The sequence below is a fragment of the Nicotiana sylvestris genome, chromosome 8 (assembly GCF_000393655.2).
Source record: "Nicotiana sylvestris chromosome 8, ASM39365v2, whole genome shotgun sequence".
NCBI lineage: Eukaryota > Viridiplantae > Streptophyta > Magnoliopsida > Solanales > Solanaceae > Nicotiana > Nicotiana sylvestris.
In genome coordinates, this window is record NC_091064.1 from 94,527,744 (window position 1) to 94,554,334 (window position 26,591).

General features: G+C 41.3%; 2 protein-coding genes and 1 non-coding gene across 3 annotated transcripts; 2 read left to right on the plus strand and 1 right to left on the minus strand.

Annotated features, from left to right (window-relative positions):
- Positions 1 to 14,832: 14,832 nt before the first annotated feature.
- LOC138875399 (uncharacterized) lies at positions 14,833 to 17,994 on the minus strand. The gene is made up of 4 exons (XM_070154225.1): positions 17,892 to 17,994; positions 15,649 to 16,146; positions 15,229 to 15,541; positions 14,833 to 14,962 (listed from the first exon to the last, which is right to left on the minus strand). The coding sequence occupies exons 1-4, from the start codon at positions 17,992 to 17,994 to the stop codon at positions 14,833 to 14,835; spliced, it is 1,044 nt and encodes a 347-aa protein (XP_070010326.1).
- LOC138876664 (small nucleolar RNA R71) lies at positions 17,969 to 18,075 on the plus strand. The gene has a single exon (XR_011402006.1). It is a non-coding gene; the product is annotated as a small nucleolar RNA R71 (small nucleolar RNA).
- A 3,936-nt stretch (positions 18,076 to 22,011) lies between these two features.
- LOC138875400 (uncharacterized) lies at positions 22,012 to 22,764 on the plus strand. The gene is made up of 2 exons (XM_070154226.1): positions 22,012 to 22,197; positions 22,285 to 22,764. Exons 1-2 carry the CDS (start codon positions 22,012 to 22,014, stop codon positions 22,762 to 22,764), a joined length of 666 nt encoding a protein of 221 aa, XP_070010327.1.
- Positions 22,765 to 26,591: the final 3,827 nt, after the last annotated feature.

Here is a 26,591-nt window from a genome sequence, read left to right on the forward strand (position 1 = left end):
CGACCATGTAGGACACATCTCGAACCTTCCGGTCCGCATAACTCTTCTAACGTGATTGCGCTGTACGAAGCCTCTCCTGAATCACCTTCACCTTCTCTAAGGCATCCTGAACCAAATCTGTCCCCAATAGTCTAGCCTCGCCGGGCTCGAACCAACCAACCGGAGATCTACACTGCCTCCCGTACAAAGCCTCTTATGGAGCCATCTGAATACTCGACTGGTAGCTGTTGTTGTAAGCAAACTCTGTAAGTGGTAGAAACTTATCCCATGAACCTCCAAAGTCAATAACACAAGAACGCAACATATCCTCTGATATTTGAATAGTACGCTAGGACTGTCTGTCCGTCTGAGGATGAAACGCTGTGCTCAACTCTACTTGAGTACCTAACTCTCTCTGTACGGCTCTCCAAAACTGCAAAGTAAACTAAGTACCTCTATCTTAGATGATGGAAACAGGAACGCCATGCAACTGAACAATCTCCCGGATATAAATCCCTGCCAACCGCTCTGAAGAATAGGTAGTACACACAGGAATGAAGTGCGCAGACTTGGTCAGCCGATCCACAATCACCCAAATAGCATCGAACTTCTTCAAAGTCCGAGGAAGTCCAACCACAAAGTCCATAGTGATTCTCTCCCACTTCCACTCGGGGATAACCATCTGCTTAAACAAGCCACCCGGTCTTTGATGCTCATACTTCACCTGCTGACAGTTGAGACACCGAGCTACAAATCCCACAATATCTTTCTTCATTCTTCTCCACCAATAGTGCTGCCTCAAATACTGATACATCTTCGCGGCACCCGGATGAATGGAATACCGCTAGCTCTGGGCCTCCTCCAGAATCAACTCTCTAAGACCATCCACATTGGGCACACAAATCCGGCCCTGTATCCTCAACATACCATCATCACCGACGGTCACATCTCTGGCATCATCATAATGGACTCTGTCCCTAAGGACAAGTAAATACGGATCATCATACTGGCGCTCTCTGATACGATCATATAAGGAAGATCGAGAAACCACACATGCCAACACCCGACTGGGCTCCGAAATATCCAATCTCACGAACCGATTGGCCAAGGCCTGAACATCAACTGCAAGAGGTATCTCCCCAACTAGAATATATGCCAAACTCCCCATACTCACTGCCTTTCGTCTCAATGCATCGGCCACCACGTTGGCCTTTCCCGGATGGTACATAATAGTGATATCATAATCCTTAAGCAACTCCAACCATCACCGCTGCCTCAAATTAAGATCTTTTTGCTCGAACAAATGCTGAAGACTATGATGATCAGTGAACACCTCACAAGATACGCCATACAAGTAATGCCTCCAAATCTTCAATGCGTGAACTATGGCAGCCAACTCCAGATCATGAACGGGGTAGTTCTTCTCATGGGGCTTCAAATGCCGAGAAGCATAAGCAATAACTCTACCCTCCTGCATCAACACACAACCAATTCCAACTCTTGAAGCATCACAATACACAGTATATGAACCTGAAGCTAATGGTAAAACCAACACTAGAGCTATGGTCAAGGCTATCTTGAGCTTTTGAAAGCTCTCCTCACACTCGTCCGACCATACGAATGGAGCACCCTTCTGAGTCAGCTTGGTCAAGGGCGATGCAATAGATGAAAATCCCTGAACAAACCGGCGATAATAGCCTGCTAACCCAAGAAAGCTACAAATCTCTATGGCTGACGACAGTCTGGGCCAACATTGAACCGCCTCTATCTTCTTCGGATCAACCTATATACCCTCACTGGACACCACGTGCCCCAAGAAAGCCACTGATCTGAGCCAAAACTCACACTTGGAGAATTTTGCATAAAGCTTCTCCTCCCTCAATCTCTGCAACACAACTCTCAAATGCTCCGCGTGCTCCTCCTGACTACGCGAGTACACCAGAATATCATCAATGAATACAATAACGAACGAATCCAGATAAGGCTGAAATACACTGTTCATCAAATGCATGAATGCTGCTGGGGCATTGGTTAGCCCGAAGGACATAACAAGAAACTCATAATGACCATATCTGGTCCTGAAAGTAGTCTTAAGAATATCTGAATCCCTGATCTTCAACTGGTGATAACCCAAACGGAGATCAATCTTGGAGAACACCCTCGTTCCCTGAAGTTGATCAAATAAATCATCAATGCGAGGCAAAGGATACTTGTTCTTGATTGTTACTTTGTTAAATTGCCTATAATCAATGCGCATTCTCATCGTGCCATCCTTCTTCTTCACAAACAAAACCGGTGCACCACAAGGGGACATACTAGGCCGAATAAACCCTTTATCTAGGAGTTCCTGAAGCTGTTCTTTCAATTCCTTCAACTCTGCTGGTGCCATACGATATGGCGGAATAGAAATGGGCTGAGTGCCCGACACCAGGTCAATACCAAAATCAATATCCCTATCCGGTGGCATGCCCGGCAGGTCTGCAGGAAAAATATCGGGAAAATCCCTCACAACTGGGACAGAATCAATACTAGGAGTCTCAGCTCCAACATCCCTCACAAATGCTAGATATGAAAGGCAACCCTTCCCAACCATACGCTGGGACTTCAAGAAAGAGATCACTCTACTAGGGATATAATCAGTCACACCACGCCACTCGATCCGCGGTACACCCGGCATAGCCAAAGTGACTGTCTAAGCATGACAGTCTAGAATAGCACGACACGGAGATAGCCAATCCATGCCCAAAATGACATCAAAAATCCACCATGCTCAATAGCAATAGGTCCACTCGGGTCTCCAGACCCCCAATATTCACCACACATGACCGGTACACACGGTCTACAACAACAGTATCGCCCACTAGGGTAGATACATGAACAGGTAAAGCAAGAAACTCATGGGGCATACCCCAAATAACGAGCAAAGTATGATGACACATAAGAAAAGGTGGAACCGGGATCAAATAATACAGATGCATCTCTGTGGCAGACTGAAATAATACCTGTAATGATAGCATCTAAAGCAATAGCATCTGGCCTGCCAGGAAGTGCATAGAAACGGGCCTGACCGCCCCTTGATCGACCTCCCCCTCTAGGGTGACCCCTAGCTGCATGACCTCCATCCCTAGCTGGTTGGGCGGGTGGTGAGGTAACTGGAGTAGTAGTCGAGGGCTGACCCCTCTGTTGAGATGAACTAGCCATATGACGAGAACACTGCCTCCACACATGTCCAAACTCTCCACACTCATAACAACTCCCAGGTGCTGGAGAAGGGGACTGAAGGGAACCCCTCACACCGGAGTGACTAGCTGATGCACTCGGCATAAAAGAACCCTGAGCTGACGGGGCACGAGATGAACTCTGGGCTGGAAGGGCACTGAGTGATGACTGGCCCCGCTGAGATCCATAACGACCATGACCCGAAGATGCCCCGCGATACTCTGGGCGGGCTAACTGAGCATGCCTGAAAGAACGGCCTCTACCATGCCGAAACTGGCCCCTCGAAGAAGCACCACTATAACTGCCAGATCCTCGAGGCTTCTTGGCCTCCCTCTCCTCTCGATCCTGACGGCGAACTGTCTCAATCTCGCGAGCGATATCGACCACCTCCTCGAACGTAGAACCCAACACCCTCTCTCGGGTCATAAGAATACGGAGGTGATAGTTAAGGCCATCAACAAATCTCCTGATCCTCTCACAATCTGTCGGAACCATCCAAATGGCATGACGAACCAACTTAGAAAACCTCGACTCATACTGTGACATAGTCATATCCCCCTATCACAACCACTCAAACTGTCTACGTAGCTCCTCTCTGCGGGACTGCGGCACATACTTCTCCAAGAAGAGAGTGGAGAACTGTTGCCAAGTAAGGGGCATTGCTCCAACCGGCCTACACCTCTGATACGCCTCCCACCATGTGAAGGCAGCCCCAGTAAACTGAAAGGTGGTAAATGCCACACCACTAGTCTTAAGAATCCCTACTGTACGGAGCATCCGCTGACACTTATCAAGAAAACACTGGGTGTCCTCACCCTCGACACCACTGAATGACGGAGGCTGGAGTCTACCAAACCTCTCAAGACGGCGCTGCTCATCATCCGGCATAACTGGCACAATAAACTCCTGAGCTGGTGCAACCGGCTAAGCTGGTGCAACCGGTTGAGCTGGAGGTGCCCCCGGTGTCTGTAGTCCCTGCACTACTTGCTCAAGTGTGCGAGCAGTGGGGGTCTGATTGCCTCACCCGGCCTGTGAAGTAGCTGCTGCTGTAGTGGCTGAAACTGCCTGAGCCAGGCCAGTGCAAACTGATAAGATCTGTGCCAAGGCCTCCTGAAGACCCGTAACCACGATAGGCACAACTGGTGCCTGAACTGGTGTTGTTGGAGCATCCATAGCGGGAGCCTGATCTGGAGCCGGGGCAGACGGTGCATCAACAGGTGCTGCCCTCGCTGCTCTGCCTCTGCCACGTCCACGACCGCATCCACGACCCTTGGTGGCCTCAATGGGTGGCACTGGTGGTCGTTCACCTCGTCCGATAGCTCGCGTCCTTACCATCTGTGAGAGAATGGAATATCAGAAGTTTAGTAATCGGACCAACAAGTTCGCACTATAAGAGTTTCAAGAATATGAAATTTTTCCTAAAGGTTCTGCAGCCTCTCGAGGATAAATACAGACGTCTCCGTACCGATCCGCGAGACTATACTAAACCTGCTCATGACTTGTGAGACCTAAGTAACCTAGGCTCTGATACCAACTTGTCACGACCCAATCCCCGAACCCGGTCGTGATGGCGCCTCTCGTGGAGACAAGGCCAGTCAGGCCAAAACGGAACACCTCTTTTAAATAGTTAATCATCATAAACAGTAGTAACATATAATATAATATTCATAAATTGCGGAATTTAACGATAATAACAGCAGGAACTATCCCGATACAGCCCAAACTGGGGTGTCACAAGTCATGAGCTACCACAGAATCTGCTATAGGTCAACAAGGTACGAAATTCGATACAACAGTCTGAAGAAAACATAAATGATAGCGGATAAGAGAAACAAGGGGCTGCGGACGTCAACAGCTACCTCGTAACTCCAAATCACTACCTAGCCTGGAAGGAATCCGCGCTCAGGTGCGGACTCTACTATACCTGAATCTGCACACACGGTGCAGGGAGTAATGTGAGTACTCCGACTCAGCGAGTAATAATTACAAATAATGGCTGAAAGTATGAAAACACGTAAAGGCACAAAGCAATCCCATGTCAAGCAGTAAAATCACTTAAAGTAGTAAATCAGTGAAGAAATCAAATGATATTCCTTTTTAAAACAAGTAAAATAGGTAATTTAATAGGTAATTAACAAGTAGAAATCCGCCCCTCGGGCACAGTATCAATCGCTCAGAATAGTATCAGCCCCTCGGGCTCACTCTCAGTACAGTATCAGCCCTTCGGGCTACCTCACAATCACTTAGCATAATGGTCAGCCATTGTTACCTGACCAAATTGCATCATACAGTGTCATTGTTATCACTGTTTCAAATCACATGGGTACCCGCGCTCACTGTGGGTGTGCAGACTCCGGAGGGCCCCCTTACGGCCCAAGCGCTATATCAAGCCACCTCGTGGCATCATCACTCAACATATCCTCACATCACTCAAGCCACCACATGGCATAAATAGTATCACAGGCCCTCGGCCTCATATCACTCAGTCTAGAAATCATCATAAGCCCCTTGGGCATTAGTAAAACAGTAGTTCTCAGCCCAAAACATGATGTAGAAATATCATTTAAGTTTCAAATCTGAGTAAAAGTGGCTGAGTTTGTAAAACAGTAGATATCAACAGGACTGAGTTCAAAATCCCCGGAGGGTTCAAATAGTTGGCACGAAGCCCAAATGTGTAAATCAGCCCAAATCATGATGATAACAAATGAATTTCAGTCAAATATTCAGTAAAGTCATCAATCGGGATGGACCAAGTCACAATCCCCAGTAGTGAAAGACCCCACACTCATCATCCAATGCGTATCTTGCCTCAATATAGCACTACGACGTGCAATCCGGGGTTTCAAACCCTCAGGACATCATTTACAAACATTACTCACCTCAAACTAGCTAATTCTCTAGATCGCGATGCCTTTGCCCCTCGAATTGGCCTCCACACGCGTCGAATCTATCCAAAATCAGAACGAATACGTCACAATATGCTAAGGGAACAAAGCCCAAGCGAAAACATTCGAAAAATATCAAAAATCTCGAAATTAGCAAAACCCGAGCCCCGGGCCCACGTCTCGAAATGGGGTAAAATTTACATTTTCAGAATCCTCATACCCTCACGAGTCTAACCATACCAAAATTATCCAATTCTGATACCATTTGGTCCTTCAAATCATCATTTTACATTGTTGAAAGGTTTCACAATTTTCTTCCCAAATTCCATCTCAAATCACGAATTAAATGATGAATTCAGTGATAGATTCATGTATTCTAGCCAAATATGAGTTAAATCACTTGCCTCGATAAATTTCTTGAAAAACCTTCGAAAAATCGCCAAAATCCGAGCTCTCTAGATCAAAATATTAAATAAAATCCCAAAACCTCGTATTTATAGGTACTCCTCAGGTATCAGCTATTGCGGGCCGCACCAAAACTCATACGGTCCGCGCAATCCAGTGCGGTCCGCACAAAGGCAACGTGCGGCCGCACAGGCCTCCCTCTGCAGTGACATGCTTTAGTATTTTGGCCATACCTTTTGCTGCAGATGTCCAAATTGCGATATCTTTACCTTTCTGGAAACTAGACACGAAGGGCTACAACTTTTTGAATCACCTCAAAATTCCTTGTAGATTAAAAGATATGAGCTTCCGAACTAGGACCAGCGGATCGTTCCCCACCGCGGCCGCACACCATTTTGTGCGGTCCGCATGACACCTACCATGGTCGTGGCCACTTTTGTGCGGTCCGCACAGCACTCAACGTGGGCGCACCTATTTTCGTGCGGACCGCATGGGTGAGTTCTGGGGCCTGCAACCCCTGTAGACCTGCTACAACTATGATTTTTTGCACTAAAACATCCCGGAACCTACCCGGAACTCCCGGAACTTCAAACCAATTGTACCAACACATCTCATGACATCGTTCAAACTTGCTCAAAACTTCAGAACGCTCACAACAACATCAAATCACCAATTTAACATAGGATTCAGGCCTAAGAGCTCTAAGAACTCTTAAATTATGTTTTCGATCAAAAGGTCTATCAAATCACGTCCGAATGACCTGAAATTTTGCACACACATCCCAAATGACACAATGAAGCTACTGCAACTCTCAGAATTCTATTCCGACCCCTATATCAAAATCTCGCCTATCAACCAAAATTTGCCAAAATATCAATTTCGCCAATTCAAGCCTAAATCTTCTGTACAACTCCAAAACCCATTCCAATCGCGCTCCCAAGTCACAAATCACCTCTCGAAGCTAACCGAACCATCGGAACTCACTTCCGAGCCTTCTAACACATAAGTCAATATCCGTTTGACTTTTCCAACTTAAGCCTTCTTAAAAGAGACTGAGTGTCTCATTTCTTACTAAATCCTCTCCGAACTCGAACTAATAAACTCGATCACATAAAACACGGATAATGAAGCGTAAAGAAGCTGAAATGGGGGAAATGGAGCGGTAACTCATGAGACGCTTGGCTGGGTCGTCACACAAATATATTCTGGTTAACAAGTCCGAAGTTGAATCCCACAGGGAATTAACCTATCAATCACTGCTAATGGACTTACACAAATTTATGTATTCAATCTTCAGAGATATTTATGTAATAGGTTGGATGTTTACTAACTAAATATTACATAATGAAAATGCAGTAATTAAGAACTAACTATAAACAGTTTGTAAACAAGAACGGGAATGATCTAAGGTTTTGATTTTTCCTATTGTCAGAATCTTTTCTGCTATGTTTGCTATAAATTTGCCTAATTTTTCTCTATCAATCATGAACTTTCATAACTCTCTCTCGAGTAATTACAACAATATACTAGACATATTCTCCCGAATTACGCTAGCTAGCCTTACATACAACTCACTTAGATCGCACCCAAGGTTTCGTTATCCCTAATCCCACCTTTAAATCCTTCTTATTGATCCCTCATATACGTTAGGAGTGATGATAGTCAACAACTACCTAAATATGCACTCTCTCCCGAGTAATGCACACTAAATAGGAACGGCTAATTGAGGGCCCTTCAATCAACAACAATAAGCATATAGTTGAACAAATAGTGATAATACTATGACAAATCTATATTAACATAACGAGAAAATCATCCTTCAACAGGTTCCATCAAACCCCTAGATTATGAGTTTAGCTACTCATACTCATTGTACGAATATCCATAGTAATTTGCATAATTAAATTAGAGAGTAAGGATAAAGAGATGTAGAAATTAATGAATCCAACTACAAAGTAGTGTTCCACGAGCTATTCTTTCCTCCGATTGCGAAAGTCCTTCTAAGTGGCATTTCTGGGTCTATTTATCTGTTTGGGACAAGCCCTAAATGTGTAGGTCAACTTCTAGTCAATCCGGGAAACAATTAAAACCTTCAAAAATCGGACTGGGCCTAGGCTTAGGCCTGGTTTCTCCTGGATAATGCCAGCCTAGGATTGGCTTTAAGCTGGCTTCACCTGGATAATGCCTGGCTAGGCCTGGCCTTAAGCTGGCTAAAGCCTGGTCGAGCTGGCTTTTGCCCGGCTTCTCCTTTTCACCGTTCTCGAGCGTATTTTCGACGTTTAAGCATCCCTTTAGCTATACTTTCATTTATGATGCACCTACATATAAAATAGCCTTCATTACGCTCAAACACAGTGTATTTTAACATTAAAGCATGTAAAACACAAATCATATAATGTGCAAAAACCATGAATTATAACCACACATCAATACCCCACACTTAAACATTTGCTCGTCCTCGAGAAATCAAGCTACACTTATGGACACAACCTATTAAGCAATTCCCTTAACCTATTATACCAAGATTCTTTAAAATAGTTTAAGCAAAAAGGCGTGACATCCTCGTCTCAATAATCGACTCACAAATACCATGCTTTATTCACAATTCACTTACTTACTCTAACATGAAGGTCAACAACATTACCTTTCCTTTATGAATCATGTGCTCTCACCCAATCAGAGAGCTTAGTTTCACACACCATGAATTTTAATAACGTAGGAACTCAAGATAGGAAAAATTCACTCGCTCTCAGAAATAACATTCATATGCCCCAAATGATGTACCAGAAGCTTGCCCTTAGTGTAATACTTCACTAATCAAGTTCATTCAGTCTAAGATCAAATAGAACATTCATTGTTTGTAATATAGGCTGCGGGTTGGGTAGGATACATTTGGATATAAGTGACGACACCTCCCTTAAGCACTTTAATACAAATATTTCAACCTTCAATCCCTTACTTATGTCAAAAAAGATTCAACCTTAACTTCACTATATTTCATCCCTACTTCTTTAATCACCAATACATCAAAAACCACCACCATCAGGACTTATATATATTTCTTTTTTTTCTATCCAAATGGCTTTTATTGACACCTTTTTTTCATCCGGTGCACCTTTCTCCTGATGTCATTGTTCCACTCAAAAGCCAACCCACCACCCCACACTTTAACTTTTTCATAATTCATCACAATTCAAGTGCTTACGAGAGGTGACAAGGTTCAAATATATGGTTGATTCAAACAAAGGGGTACGACTTGTAATATGGTTACAAAAGAAACATGATTATAGGCTCAAAAGGGTTAACTACGATACATAACAATTAGGTGGGTACTTTATATATCTGGCATAACAAAGAACTGCCTATATCACTTCTCAGACTGAACAAGACTACTATTTCACTTTGCACACACACTGGGAAAGTTCTAGACATCAAATGCAATGCACAGAACACATGCAAACCTCGCACAGACATAGCAGATAACTCATTAAGAATTGTTTCTATCACGACACTCTAGTCAAAGCAGTTAAGCATATTTAAGAATCCATGATTTAAGGTATTTATCCTAGAGTCAAAAATTGAGCCTAAGCGTCTCAACCAGAGTACCGACTATTCTCAAGGAATCACCTAGCTCAAATATATTGCTGCGATTACGAGCTTAGCCACGTGATTTCTACTCCTAAAAATTAGAACTACCTACACCCGGTTCAATTAAAAACCCTTGGAAAAGAATCACGGCCCAAAGAAAAACCAAGGGGGAATTACTACACTACCTAAAAAAAATCTTTTTGGTATTTTTTTTAGACTTACTTCCCTCAAGAAAACTGTCTAGGAGATCCATCGTCAAGAAGAGTCCAACATATTTATGTTTTTTTTTTGTTTTTTGTTTTAATTTTCTGCCTAAAAAAACACACTAATAATAAAACAACTAATAATAACAAACAAAACAAGACAAATTCTAACAAATTCTAAAAATAAAAATAATCTAACAACTAACAAGAAAACACAATAATAATAAAACACAAAATTCGAACAAGCTAACAACTAACAAAAATAAAAACAAGCTAACAACTACTCATGTCTATCAGTTCTCACCCCACTTAAATCATGCATTGTCCTTAGTGCATGCACCATTAGACAGAATAAGAAATAAAAAGAATAGGGTGCAAGAAAACTCCCTCGTCAAGCAGTATCTTCATCCTTCGACGCTCTCAACTCTTCATTATGTTCGTCCTCTCCATCATCACCATCTCCCTCACCATCTTACCGCATTGGCTCAGCCTCAGAATGCTCCGGTGTGTTGACATCCTCATTATCGGGGATCTGAATCCCTCTCCTACACCAATCAACTGTTGATCATGAGTATTGAGCGGGTATCACTGCTTCAAATCAAACCTCTCCTCAGATATGGCCGGGCGACCCCCTATCTGCAACTTCAAATCCATCATCCCATAAAGATGGGCCACGAAATTGTCATCACGTGTGTTGCGCTTAGCAGCTGTCAGTGTCCCAGCCTAAACTTTCAGTCGAAGATTAATGATGTCTATTTGTCGGATGAGTTGATCGATAGTGTGATCAAATTCAGGCTCTACCTCAACCCTCTCATGCAGCAGGAACCGAGTCAGGAAATTTGGAAATGGCAATCGATCAATCTTTTTACTCGTTCTCACTTGTGCTATCTGGTGGCGAATCAGGTGACCCACATTCACCCTCTGCCCTGCCATCAAGAAATAAAGCACACATTTCCTCACATGGCTTACAAGCGTATCATGATTGCACGGTAGGAGCCGTGCGTTTATCAACTTGAGCCACACTTGAGCCTCCGCCTTCATCTTCTTTTTAGGGAACCTCTTGTGACGATTCATTTCCTTGTCCCGAACCCATGCAGCAGTAGAGTCGACCCCACAGAGCATGTGACTTAGCTCTCTATATGTAGGCCTACGAATGAATTGCTCCAGTGGCTCCACATGAACATTTGGAGCACCTAAAAAATCACATATGGCCTTGGCTGAAAAATCAATCAGGGGTCCACGGATTGACACCAACTCTTTGTGTCCGGTGGGTCAAACCCTGCGTAGAATTCCCTGACTAAGTTGAGGTTGATGTCTTCTGTGTTCTTAAAAACATAGCTCAACCCCAGATCCTAGATGCCTTTCGAAATAGCCGGATACTTTGCTTTTACAATACGTTCCTGTATAGCCCCCTCCAGATGGATATGTTTAGGCCTACAACACTTTTACCAATCCCTCGTCTGCGGAGGTATGCTATTTATGCCAAATTCACAAAAAATTAGGGTTTATGTATACATGGCATCTACAGCTACCCCGGTTGGGCACCAATCACACTAGAAGTAAATTCTCCCTTTTTTTCTTTGGAAGAGGTGCGGAGGTTTCCTTTCCTTTATCTTGGGCCGATGAAGTAGCCTTTACCTTGCCCGTGCCTTTTATGGGCGGCATATTTGTTCCTACATAAACAAGCAATAGTCAAATAATGCTACATTACATAATACACACATCATCTCCCCCAACTTGCCAAGGTTACTCAGACTTCACCTCGCAATTTCTTAGCATTATAATCAAACAATAACACTTTGGCTACCCGTGAGCCACTCCACACTTAAGATGTTAATGTGGTGCATGTTTACATAGCACTATATTACCAATCCCAGAGAATCGGGCTCCAAAGGGGATTGGGAATGCCATTGAGGCATTTCACAGAACACTTGACAAGCACTAGTGCTATATGAGTTCTTATGGATTTGAGGGATTGCCTCATCATCCCAAATCGGCTTGGGAGTTCCGTACTACCACACATTTTAACAAACTCAGCATCATTCCTAAGGGGTTCATGGGATTGGGGCACACAAACACCATAAAACCATGAAGAACAACCCCTCTTAATGAAGCACAAGAAACAATGAAGAATAACCAATAATGGAGAACACCCACCACTCAACACATGTACCCAACTCGAAATTACCAAGAAAAGAGATAGAATCATACCTTTGAAGCTTTGAGAGGAGTATATTGACTTAGAATTTCGGATGAGTGTGAAGGGCTAGCAAGATGAAGCTTGACCTCTATGTGGGTGGTGATTATATGTGGGTGAACAATCAATGTGTTCAATGTGTTTGTGTGCTTGTGAAATTTCTTGTGGAGCTTGGTGTGTGTTTATTGACGTGAGGTTAGGGTTTGATTGAAGAGTGTATAGTGAGTGAGGGCGTGTTGGTGATATTTGTGTCGACCAAAATAAGATGAAATAACTTAAAGAGGGAAAAAATACCTACTTGGAGTTTGCCAGGCGTCGCCAGCCTAAGGCCTAGCTGACCCTGACATTATCCAGGCAACGCAAGCCTAAGTCCTGGCTGACCCTGGCATTAGCCAGGTGACGCCAGCCTAAGGCCGGGCTGTCTCTAGCATTATCCAGACTTCGCGTGATGTTTTAAACCTTGCTCGGCTCGCCCAAACTCACCTACAAACTTGTTAGTATCTAAAAATAAAAAGAAAATTCTAACTATGCTAAAAATCAACTACAAATTGGGTTGCCTCCGAACAAGTGCCTTAGTTCACGTCGTGGCATGACAAATACAACAAATCAATGGGTTGCCTCCCATGAAGCTCCTGATTTAACGTCCCGACACGACACAGATAAGCGCATTTAAAGTACGCTCAACATCGGAGGCTCGATCAAATTGATCACTGACACTACCTTTGTTTCATCCATGCCCACATAATGCTTTAATCTGTTCCCATTGACTTTGAACGTGCTAGAGTGATAAATCACAACAATCTCTACGGCACTCGTAGGGTGAATTTTAACCACACAAAAAGGCCCTGACCATCGTGATTTTAATTTGCCCATAAATAACCTCAATCTTGAGTTGTATAGCAATATCGTATCTCCGGGTTTAAAATTTCGCTCAATAATATTTCTATCATATCATTTTCATTCTCTCTTTGTATAATCTTGTGCTCTCAAAAGCGTGATATCTAAACTCATCAAGCTCGTGCAACTCCGTTACTCTACTTGTTCCCACAGTTTCAATATCAAGATTCAAATGTCTCAACGCCCACCAAGCTCTATGCTCCAACTCTACTGGTAAGTGACACGCCTTCCTAAACACCAACTTGTATGGTGACATGCCGATTGGAGTTTTGAAAGTAGTTCGAGAATCCCAAAGTGCATCATCTAACTTCCTCGCCCAATCTGTTCTAGTAGCATTCATAGTCTTAGTCAGAACACTCTTTATTTCTCTGTTCGAGACTTCCACTTGCCCGCTTGTTTGTGGATGATATGGGATGGCCATCTTGTGTCGTACATCATACTTCTCCAACAACTTTGCGAAGGCTCGATTACAAAAGTGAGTGCCTCTGTCACCGATTATTGCCCTTGGGGTGCCAAATCGGGTGAATATGTTCTTTCTAAAAAAACCAACTACCCCTTATGCATCATTCTAGGGAGTGCTGTAGCTTCCACCCATTTGGACACGTAGTCCATAGTGACGAGTATGTACTTTCTTCCATATGAGCTGACGAAAGGCCCCATGAAATCGATCCCCCATACATCAAACACTTCTACCTCCTGAATTTGGTTCATGGGCATCTCATGTGTGCGGGAATGTTCCCGATTCGTTGGCATTCATCATAACACTTTATCCATAAATGTGCATCTTTGAATAGTAATGGCCATTAGAAGCCTGACTCCAAGACTTTCGCAGTTGTCCTTACTCCCCCGAAGTGTCCACCATATGGTGACGCATGACATGCCTGCGCAATAGAAGACTGGTCTATCTCTGGGATACATCTTCGGATCATGTTTCAACACAAATCCTAAATAGATAAGGCTCATCCCAATAATACATGTGACAGTCACAAAAGAACTTTTTCTTTTGAACAGAGGAAAAGTCAAGGAACAATACCGCTCGATAGGTAGTTTGCAATATTTGCATACCATGGGCTTCCTCGAGACTCGTGGCTTGTAGTTGTTCATCTGGGAAAGTTTCTAGAATCTCTTCTACCTTAATCTTCTTCTTAGCACCTTACAGCCTAGACAAATGATCAACTACTGGGTTCTCAGTTTCCTTTCGGTCACAAATTTCCAAATCAAATTTTTGAAGCAGTAGAACCCATTGAATTAGGCGCGATTTTGACTCCTCCTTATCGATTAAGTACTTGAGAGCAGCATGGCCAGTGTAAACAATTACCTTCGAACCTATCAGGTATGACCTAAATTTGTCAAATGCGAACACCACTGCCATCATCTCCTTCTCGGTCATAGTGTAATTTAGCTGGGCTCCACTCAGCATTCTACTTGCGTAGTATATTGGATGCATGATTTTATCTTTTCACTGCCCAAGAACTGCTCCCACAACATAGTCACTCGCACCACACATTAGCTCAAATGGTTTCTCCCAGTCGGGGGCAACTATGATAGGTGTTGTTACCAGTCTCTTATTTAATTCCTCAAAAGCTACCCTGCAATCATCAGAAAACACAAAAGGGTGATCTTTTTCAAGCAACTTACACAAGGGGTTAGCAATTTTGGAAAAATCCTTTATAAATCTCCTTTAGAAACCAGCGTGCCCAAGGAAACTTCTGATTTCTTTGACGAAAGTGGGTGGTGGAAACTTTTCTATCACATCAACCTTTGCACGATCCACCTCAATACCTTTACTTGACACTAGGTTCCCCAAGACTATACCTTCTTGTACTATAAAATGGCACTTTTCCCAATTGAGTACCAGATTATCTCGATACACCCTTTCAAAACTCTTCTCAAGTTCACAAGGCAATCATCGAATGAGTTCCCCACCACTGAGAAGTCATCCATGAATACCTCCATTATCTCCTCTACCATGTCTTTGAAGATGGCCATCATGCACTTTTGGAATGTGGCAAGTGTGTTGCATTGTCCAAACAGCATTCGCTGAAAAGCATAGATTCCATAGGGGCAGGTGAACAACGTTTTCACTCTATCCTCAGGGGCAATAGATATCTGATTATACCCCGAGTACCCACCCATAAAGCAAAAGTGAGACCTCCAGGCCAATCTATCTAGCATTTGATCAATGAATGGGAGTGGTAATCCATACAGATTCTCCAAACTGTGACTATTCGTGTAGAGATCAATTCATTCTTCTCATTTTTTACTACCATCATACCTCCCTTTTTTGGTACACACTGAACTAGGCTAACCCAGTTGCGGTTAGAGATGGGCAATATGATTCCCGCATCTAACCACTTAATCACTTCTTTCTTCACCACTTCTTTCATGTTGGGGTTCAACCTTCTTTGATGTTCTCTGGAAGGTTTGTGCCCATCTTCCAGTAAAATCTTATGCATACAGAAGGCTGGACTAATCCCCTTAATGTCTGCAATAGTCCACCCAATTGCAGTCTTGCACTCAATCAGTACCTGCAAAAGTTGTTCTGCCTGCAGATCTAACAAACTAGCTGAGATAATAACAAGTAAAGTTGAGTTAGGTCCTAAGAATGCATACCTGAGATGGGATGGCAGTGGTTTTAGTTCCAAATTTGGTGGCTCTTCTATTGATGGCTTAGCTGGAGGAGTTTTTCTTTCCTCTAAGTGCAAGGGCTCAAATTCGAGCTCCCTCCTCCAAAAACCTTGCCCTTCAAGAGCAAGTACCCACTCTGCTAAGTCTTCACCATTAGTTCATCAAAGTTCATAAGACAGGCTGCTAGAGGGTATTTAATGTTTAATGCCTCATCTTCCTCCTCCAAAACTACATCCACCGCATCTATAAGAGAGCAGTTAGAAATTCACTTGGTCTCCGCATAGATTTCTACACGTTGAATATTATCTCTTCATTGTTTAATCTCATTTTGAACTCTCCAGTTGCACAATCAATCAAAGCTCTCCCAGTGACCAAGAATAGTCTTCCCAAAATTATGGGAACACAAACTTCCCAACTTGTACCAATACATCATCTAGAATCCCAGAGGGTCTCTTCACAGTCCGGTCAGCCAGCTGTAGTAACATAGAAGTGGGTCTATTTCTTCAAATGCCTAGCCTTTTGTAAATAGATAGGGGCATAAGGTTTATGCTTGCTCCCAGATCACACAGTGCCTTAGCAAATGCATAGTTGCCTATTGTGCAAGGGATTGTGAAACTCCCTGGGTCAGACAGCTTCTCAGTTATCGGTCTCATCACAATAGCACTGCAGGTCTGAGTTAGTGTAACGCAAAGTCTTGAAAGTCGAACTTGCGGGACATCAAGTCCTTCATCATCTTTGCATAACCACGCATCTCCTTTAAAGCATTAATCAATGGAATATTTACCTGAATTTTCTTCAACATCTCCAAGAATTTCTTGTACTGCTCATCTTTCTAATACTTGGCCAATCTCTATGGGAATGGTGCTGGAGGTCGCTTCTTCCCTGCGATTTGATTTTTTTCTTGTTCAGGCACTGCTTCTACTATCGGTTCCAATGCAACCTTAGTCTCTTTGACAACATCTTCTTCTTTGTTGGTGTTCTCTTGCACATGATGTACCATTACCTCAGTTAATCCCGCTGAATCATCTATCTCAATGGGTACAAGCACCAGTGTCTCAGTCGGTCTGCTTTCGCGAGCAATTTCTTGCTCCAGATCCAAGTCTCTACCATTTCGGAGACTCGCTGCTATCAGCTACTTCGGGCCCTGCTCTTTTGGATTGATTTGGGTATCTGCAGGTAACGTCCCATGGGGATGATTATTTAGGGCCACAAAAATCTGTCCTAGTTGGATCTCAATATTATTTATCGTTGATTCATATGAGTCTACTCTGTCAGTTAGTTTTCCCGTGGACCCAATCACTTGTTGCATCATTTCCTCAAGTTTAGCAAACCCATCTTCATGTCTCAGAGTCTGTTGTTGTTGAGGTTGTTGATAAGCCTGCTGCTGATTTTGCTGGTTTTAACCCTATTGCCTTTGGTAAGGCACCATTTGACACTGTGGTCGCATAGCCCTAAGGTTATTGCTATTGTTGTACTGCTACTGAGCTGGTCTATATTGTTGATTCTGCTAACCCTAATTCTGACCACCTGGTCTCGGTCCCCAGTAATTGGCCACATAATTCATGTTCTCCTGATATTGTTGGTTATCACCTTCAGCACTCCAAGAGCATACATATGGTTGATTGATGCATGATGTACATAAACCCCCATTAGTTGCAGCAACTATGTGTACCTACTTCTTCTGGCCTGATTCATTAACCTTTTTGGTGAGGATGCTCATTTGTGTCAGTAGAGTGGCCATATTTTCACCTATGGAGTTGGTCGGGTCTAAAGCCACCGAGTGAACCACAGGAGTGATTGGAGCGTTTCTTGTTGTCCATCCTAAGTTTTGTGCCATCTTGTCAAGTAGGATCTTGCTTTATTTGAATGTTTTGCTAAAAAATGCTCCACCTGCTGAAGCATCAACATTGGCTTTCAAGCTATCTGCCAAACACATGTAAAACCTGTGGCCCAACATTTTCTCCAGAATACCATGATGTGGACATGTAACCATCAGACCCTTGAATCTCTCTCACATTTCTTGTAACGTCTCTATTTGGTTTCTGTTTGAAGCTCAATATCTCATCAATTTGCTGAGCAGTCTTGTTGGATGGGTGAAATTTGTTCACAAATTGCTTGACTAATTCCTCCCACGTAGTGATGGAGTTTATGGGGAGTGAATTAAGCCAAGTCTGAGTTGCTCCCGTCACTAAGAATGGAAACAACAACAACCGTATTACTTCCGGTATCACGTTATGTTGCCTTTACGTGGCACAGATTGACAGGAAATTATTTAGCTACTGAGGATCTTCAACGTATGACCCAGAGAACAGTCCCTTGTTCTGCAAAAAAGTAGCATGTTATTTGTGATATGGAATGAATCTTCTTGTATCGGAGGAACTACAATGGCAGTTGCAAAGTTGTCAGCGGTGGGTTGTACCCAATCATATAGTGTTGCTTCTGGCACAAGAGGTACCACACCCTGATCGTTTGGGTTATCGATGTTGTTTCTGTTGTTTAGATGATCATCTTCCATGTTTGGTTCGATTTTTTTGGATGAGTTCTGTTGTTGTTTGCTTTTCTTGTTTGCACGATTTATTTCCTTGAAAACTTTCTCAGGATCTGATAATTCTTCAAAAAATTCATCAGTTTGTGAGGAGTTTCTAGGCATGCACCTGTAACAACCAAGACTACAAATCTTAGACTTTCAATGATCCATTTAAATTGAAGAAAATTGACTACAGTAAGAATTTTTGCACTTTTTTTAACTGCAATTAATAACACCATTAATTCCCCGACAACGGCGCCAAAATTTGATCACTCCCAACTATGCCTTATAAAAAGGACGAATCGGTCGCTGCAAATATATTCCGGTTAACAAGTCCGGAATCGAATACCACAGGGAATTAACCTATCAATCACAGCTAATGGACTTACACAAATTCACGTATTCAATCTTCAGAGATATTTAAGTAATAGGTTGGATGTTTATTAACTAAATATTACATAATGAAAATGCAGTAATTAAGAATTAACCATAAACGGTTTGTAAGCAAGAATGTGAATGATCTAAGGTTCTAATTTCCCCTATTGTCGGAATCCTTTCCTCTATGTTTGCTATAAATTTGCCTAAGTCTTCTCTATCTATCATGAACACTCTAACTGTCGTAACTCTCTCCCGAGTAATTACAATAATATACTAGACATATTCTCCTGAATTACGCTAGCTAGCCTTAAATACAGCTCACTTAGACCACACCCAAGATTTCATTATCACACATCATATTGATCCCTCATATACGTTAGGAGTGATGATAGTCAACAACTACCTAAATATGCACTCTCTCCCGAGTAATGCACACTAAATAGGAACGGCTAATTGAGGGACCTTCAATCAACAACAATAAGCATATAGTTGAACAAATGGAGATAATACTATGGCAAATCTATATTAACATAACGAGAAAATCATCCTTCAACAGGTTCCATCAAAACCCTAGATTATGAGTTTACCTACTCATACTCATAGTACGAATATCCAAAGTAATTTGCATAATTAAATTACAGAGTAAGAATAAAGAGATGTAGAAATCAATTAATCCAACTCCAAAATAGTGTTCCACGAGCTATTCTTGCCTCCGGTTGCAAAAGTCCTTCAAAGTGGCATTTTTGGATCAATATATATGTTTGGGACAAGACCTTAACGTGTAGGTCAACTTCTAGTCAAGCCGGGAAACAATTAAAACTTTCAAAACTCGGACTGGGCCTGGCGTCGCCTGGATAACGCCAGCCTAGGCTTGGCTTTAAGCTGGCTTCACCTGGATAACGCCTGGCTAGGCCTGGCTTTAAGCTGGCCTCGCCAGGCTAAAGCCTGGTCGAGGTGGCTTTTGCTCGGCTTCACCTTTTCATTGTTCTCGAGCACACTTTCGACGTTTAAGCATCCCTTTAGCTCTACATTCATTTCCGATGCACCTACACATAAAATAGCCTCCATTATGCTCAAACAAAGTGTATTTTAACATTAAAGCATGTAAAACGCAAAGCATATATTATGCAAAAACTATGAATTATAGCCACACATCAATAATCTCATCCCTGAGTCTACGTCAATTAACTGAAAATAAAACTTTAACGTACGAAAACACAAGATGTAACAGTTTTGGCGGTCGGAATTCTACCATTTTCTAGTAGTGGTTGCACTTAATATAAGATCATCACATGAAATTAGCTAGTAAATTGGTCAAGAAAAAAAAAATTTATAAGAAAGACAAAAAGAGTAAGCGAGGGAAACTGGTGAACTCATTTCCCAAGACATGAAAAACACTCTTAAATGCTTCACACTTCAGACAAACAACACGAATTATTGTCAAACGAGAATAAAACTTTCTTTCCTGAAAAATAATAAGTTGAACGAGAAGTGTTAAAGTGTCTACAAAATTATGATTTGAGGAACAATTTTGGTGACAATAATGTCAAAAGACGATTACAAACACAGTTAATTCCCATAAAAAAAGTAGTATCATTATATGAATTTAATTTTTATGCACTAATAACATATGAAATTTTTATACTATCAGATCTCTTAAAAGTCAATTCGTAGCACTTGTTGGAATTAATAACACACTAAAGATGGTATAAACAGAAGAACAAGTATGACACACAAGAAGTAACTAAATCGGTTCGAGACACTATGATATGACAAACGCTCTGTTCACAGTAGAGATACTTGCCGCTACCTTGGTACAATAGCCGAATGATGCCCTACTCCCAAGGTATAATGAACCACTCAGGAACTTCTAGTGCACACTCAAATAGAAGTCCCAATGAAATCTAAAATCTCTTGACTGCTTTGCACAAATTGGAGGAAAGAAGAAGAACCAGAAAACCAATTTTTCCAAATATTCGAGTTTTGCAGTGCTAGAATTCTCATATTGATGGAACTTTTTGATCGCTGAAATTTTCTGTTGGAGGGAGTTATATTGCTGGAATTCTTCTATGTTCATAAATCAGTTGGAGGCCTATTATTTATAATACGTAAGAAGATAACTACCAACCTGTTGAAAGAAATGATACAACCTGTGACAAACAAAGACATCTTTTCAGATTTGAATTTGGAATCACCTAAAATAACTAACAATCCTCCACATGATTCAAGAATTTAATTAATACAAAGCAGTCATTTGTAATACAATCCGTGAAAGTATCTTGTGGACTTGAACCTCACTTAGTATGAAGAAATTCAATCGGGAGAAACACAGTAAACTTGAGTGTTACGTTGAACTAGCACCTTCTAGCCCGATCTTCAACTCAACATACACTATATGAGATTTTTATCAAGTTCATAAATGGAGTCACGCATTAACAACTTTGCGCTAATATCTTGCTTCTTGAGTTCTCTAAAGAAAAAGTCAGATACTCAAATAGGTGAATTCTTCAAGCATATGTGTAAGTGTAGAGATAAGTAGTTGATGCTATTGTACAGTTAGCTATTTAAGGTGTACTCTTCTAGATAGTCCACGTAGTTAGTTAGCACGTGTGTATATGCAGCTGTTAGTTAGTGTGATATATTAGTTTACATATACTCATTTCTGTACAGATTCGATTATTGCAATGAATGAGAATTTTCATTTCTTTCTCTAGAATCTTCTTCACTGTTACTCACTAGAGCTTCTCTCCTATAATTCAAAACTCTCTAATGCCGGTTCTAGGGCTGGTTTTAACATGGTATCAGTGTTGCGGTGCTTGGCGATTCTTAGTGGCGAGCTTCTGGACTGTTTCGATCTTCTAATATCCTTCTTCGATTTCCCTCAGTTTTGTGTTGAATTTCTTCTCAATTCTTCACCTTCTCTGAAGTTCAATTTTGGCGAGCGATGCAGTCAAAACTGCAACAGGATCCTCACATGTGAACAATCAACACATCGACTACAACGATCCTCTGTATGTACATCCATCTGACACACCTAGTTTGCAAATTGTCCCACAATTGCTTATGGGAACTAAAAATTATTCGGAATGGAGTCGATCTATGAAAATGTCACTCCTTGGGAAGAATAAATTAGGGTTTATTGATGGAACATGCACTAGAGATTTGAATGAAAAGGATGCTTTCCAATTGCGTCAGTGGGACCGATGCAATGCGATTGTTCAATCACGGATCATGAGCTCAGTAGCGAAGAATCTTAGAAAGGGAATTGTCTTCTCCTCAAACGCACAAAAGGTCTGGATTGTGTTGAAAACTAGATTTGATAAGGTAAATGCAACCAAAATTTATCAAATTAATATAGAGATTAGTTCATTGGTATAGGGAGTTTCTAGTGTATCAGTATACTTCTCAAACCTGAATGATTTGTGGGATGAATTTGAGTCACTAATTCCGGAACCTTGTGATTGTGAGAGGTTAGGACCATTTGTTAATTTTTTACACCAACATAAACTTATGAAATATCTGATGGGATTAAATGATACTTATGCACTACAAAGGAGTCAGATTCTTATGATGCATCCAATACCCTCACTTGATCAAGCCTACTCCATGATTATTCAGGAAGAAATTCAGAGTAAGAATAGTGGTTTGGCAACACGAGGTGGTATTTTAGGAAGTGCTCATATGGATGTTGATCATACTGAACTGGCCTCTGTCAATGCCTTCAATGTAAGGCCTAAGAGAAATGTTGGGTTGTACTGTGACTACTACAAAATGAAGGGTCATACGAGGGAAGGCTGCTATAAATTGATTGGATATCCACCGAGATTCAAGTTCACCAAAAAGAAGAGGGGCATATGAAAAACCAGCAGATATGGCACATAATGTGACTGTTGGGGAGGACGTTCATCCTGGTATACATAGGAATGATGTTCCAACTGTTCAATATTTCACTACTGAACAATACCAACAAATTCTCAAGCTGCTGAACAAGGAGAAGGGTCCTGATGCCTCAGTAAACATGGAAGGTTACTCTACCACTAACCAAAGTCCTTGGATTATTGATAATGGGGCTTCCAATCACATTGTTTCGGTCTTCCATCTACTATCATTAGTATATCCTATACCTAAACTCAAATCACCTTCTGTGCATTTACCTAATGGAAATAGTACTAAAGTTACTCATACCAGACCATGTACTTTGCCTAACTCAGAAGTTCTCGATGATGTTCTTTATGTCCCTGAATTACAGTTTAATCTACTCTTTGTTTCTAGATATACAAAAGAGTTAAATAGCTCAATTCATTTCTATCCTGATTTTTGTGTCTTCCAGGATCTCTTTAGTGGCATGGTGAAGGGGATTGGTAACCTCAAGGGTGGTCTTTACATCCTCAGTCTCTCAACAATTGTTACTACTTACTTCTACTTCTAAGTGTATGTCTGCTTCAGTTCAATCAAATTCAAGTGCATTATGGCATCAAAGGTTGGGTCATGCACCTCTTTTAGTCTTACAAAAGATTCCTACTTTAAATAAACAATTGTCCTATATTTCTATTTGTCATTGTCCTGTATGTACACTAGCCAAACAAACTAAGTTACCATTTCCTATTAGTACTTTCAAGTCTAATTGTGTCTTTGAACTTGTACATATATATGTGTGGGGTCCATATAAAGTGTGTACTTACAATGGGTTCAATTACGTTCTTACTCTTGTTGATAACTATTCAAGAATGACTTGGACTTTTCTTTTGAGGTTAAAAAGTGATGTGTATGTTGTTTTAATTGAATTCCTACACCTTGTTGAAAATCAATTCTCAACCAATATTAAGACTTTTAGATCAGATAATGGTGACGAGTTTTTTAATACCCTCAGGTCTAATTTTTCAAAGCTAAGGGGATCATTCATCAGAGTAGTTGTGTCCACACTTCACAACAAAATAGTGTTGTGGAGAGGAAATACATACATATCCTAGAGGTAGGAAGAGCCTTAATATTTCAAGCTAACATACCCTTGAGGTTCTGGGGGGATTGCATTATTGCTGCCACCTATATAATTAATAGACTACCAAGTATTGTCTTACATGGAAAATCACCTTATGAGATATTTCATGGTAAGCCCCCAATTTTTCTCACATCAGAACTCTAGGATGCCTTTGCTATGCTATGAAACCAGATTTTCATGACAAATTCACTCCTAATTTGTCCGTAGTGTCTTTATGGGTTATGTTATTGCTCAAAAGGGGTATATAATCTATGACATTGAAGCTAACAAATTCATAGTTAGTAGGGATGTTATCTTTCAAAAGAATGTCTATCCCTTCAAACATGCTAGGAGTAAATTTGTTGCTGCTCCTTATTCATCTTCTACTTTTTCTCCATTTTTCTCCATTTTTGACCCTCTTCCGTCTCCTACAACTGACCATAATTTTATTTCCAATGACATTCTCTCCCCTCCTACTGATCTTATCACTCAGTCTCCAACTATTAGTTCACCTGCTCCACCTACTATTCTTTGCTGTCCAAAAAATTTGGTAGAACACTTAAGCCTTCTATTTGGCTGACTGATTACATTCATCCTCATTTACCTTCAGCTTTTACTTCCTGCCTTTGTCACATTCATCATTTTGCTTCCTACTCTTATCTTCCTACTCTTATCTTCCTGCTCATTTTCAATCCTTTCTTGCTTCTTTCTCTGCTGATACTGCACCTAGTTCTTACTCTCAAGACATTAAAGATGATAGGTGTATTAAGGCTATGAACCTTGAGATTAAAGTCTTATAACAAAATCATACTTTGGATGTAGTTGATTTACCACTTGGGAAGGTCCCTATAGGTTGCAAATGGGTCTACAAAATCAAGTATAATGTTGATGGTTCTGTAGAAAAGTTCAAAGTTAGATTAGTTTCTAAGAGGTATACACAACAAGAAGACATTGACTTCTATGATACTTTTTCTCCTGTGGCCAAGATGACCACAGTAAGGACTGTTATAACCATTGATGCCCTTGGGCACTGGCCTTTGTATCAAATGGATGTCCGTAATGCTTTTCTGAATGGTGATCTTGCTAGGAGGTTTACATGAATCTTCCTCAGGGATTGTTAGGGGGAGCATAAGGTGTGCAGATGACTCAAATCTTTATATGGTTTGAAGCAGGCCTCCGGACAATGAAATGTGAAACCGACACAAGCTTTGCTATCCTATAGTTTTTAGCAGAGTAGACATAATTATTCCTTATTCACTAAGACTAACAACAAGTTTATGCTTATTTTTGTCTATGTAGATGACTTACTTGTCACAGGTAAGGACTTGGAAGAGATACATCAAACTAAAAGTGCCCTACATAAAAGCTTCAAATTGAAAGATCTTGGAGAGTTTAGATACTTTCTGGGAAAGGAATTTTCCAGGTCTAAAGAAGGCATCCTAATGTCTTTGAGAACGTATGCTCTAGAGATGATATCAAAAGCAGGACTATCAGATTCAAAGCCTAAGGACACCACTATAGAACAAAACCTGAAGTTAACGAGTACAGAATATGATGAGTATGTGCAGAGAACTATTACTGATGAGCCATTGAAGGACAAAAACAACTTTTAGAGACTCATTCACAAGTTATTATACTTGATAATCACTAGGTCAGACATTGCATGTGCATTGCAATGCCTGAGTCAATTCAGGCATGCACCAAAGACATCTCACTATGAAACAACTTTTCATATAGTGAAGTCCATAAAGAAACAACCAGGTCTTTGGTTGTTAATGTAAAGTAGAGGTCAAGAAAAGATAGAGGTATTCTGTGACTCTGATTGGGCCTCTTGCCCTATGTCCAAGAAATCAATTACAGGTTATTGTGTTAAGCTGGGAACCTCACTAATCTCATGGAAAGCCAAGAAACAAAGCACCATCCAGGAGTTCAGCTGAAGCAGAATATAGAAGCATGACACACACTGTAGCTGAGCTAACATGGCTGAATGGGTTTGCCGAAAGAGCTAGGAATGAATGTCAAGCTACCCATGGATTTGTACTGTGACAACAAAGTTGCTCTGCAGATTGCTTCAAGTCCCATATACCATAAGAGAACAAAATATATTGACATTGATTGTCATTTTATTAGAGAGAAGATACAAGAAGGGTTGATAAGGACTGCACACATAGCCATTCAGGAGCTACCAGCTGATATTTTGACAAAGGCATTGAGGCATCGGCAACATGCAGTTCTAGTATCCAAGTTAGGAATGAAAAACATTTTCCATTCGCAACTTGAGGGGGGAGTGTAGAGATAAGTATTGATGATGTTGTACAGTTAGCTATTTAAGGTGTACTCTTCCATATAGTCCACGTGGTTAGTTAGCATGTGTGTATATGCAGCTGTTAGTTAGTGAGATATATTAGTTTACATGTACTCATTTCTGTACAGATTCGATTATTGCAATGAATGAGAATTTCCATTTCTCTCTCTAGAACCTTCTTCACCGTTACTCACCAGATCTCTCTCCTATAGCTCAAAACTCTCTAATGGCAGTTCTAGGGCTGGTTTTAACAGTAACATAAGCATATCCTCCATAATTTACTACGAATTCATTCAGAGCATATGCTTTTTCTAATTGTTACATTAAGTACCATAAATATTAATCGAGGGGCTAAAATAAATAAGATAAGTTATGGTACTTTTCCAATTACTAGGCAGCTTG

Coding starts and splice junctions, on each gene's coding strand:
- LOC138875399 (XM_070154225.1), bottom strand. CDS start 17,994: ATGGTTACATGTCCACATCATGGTATTCTGGAGAAAATGTTGGGCCAC. Junction 16,147..17,891: donor CAATGTTGATGCTTCAGCAG/GTGGAGCATTTT, acceptor CTAATGGTGAAG/ACTTAGCAGAGTGGGTACTT. Junction 14,963..15,228: donor GGGTGTATCGAGATAATCTG/GTACTCAATTGG, acceptor TGATGATTGCAG/GGTAGCTTTTGAGGAATTAA.
- LOC138875400 (XM_070154226.1), top strand. CDS start 22,012: ATGTCACTCCTTGGGAAGAATAAATTAGGGTTTATTGATGGAACATGC. Junction 22,198..22,284: donor TCTCCTCAAACGCACAAAAG/GTCTGGATTGTG, acceptor TCATTGGTATAG/GGAGTTTCTAGTGTATCAGT.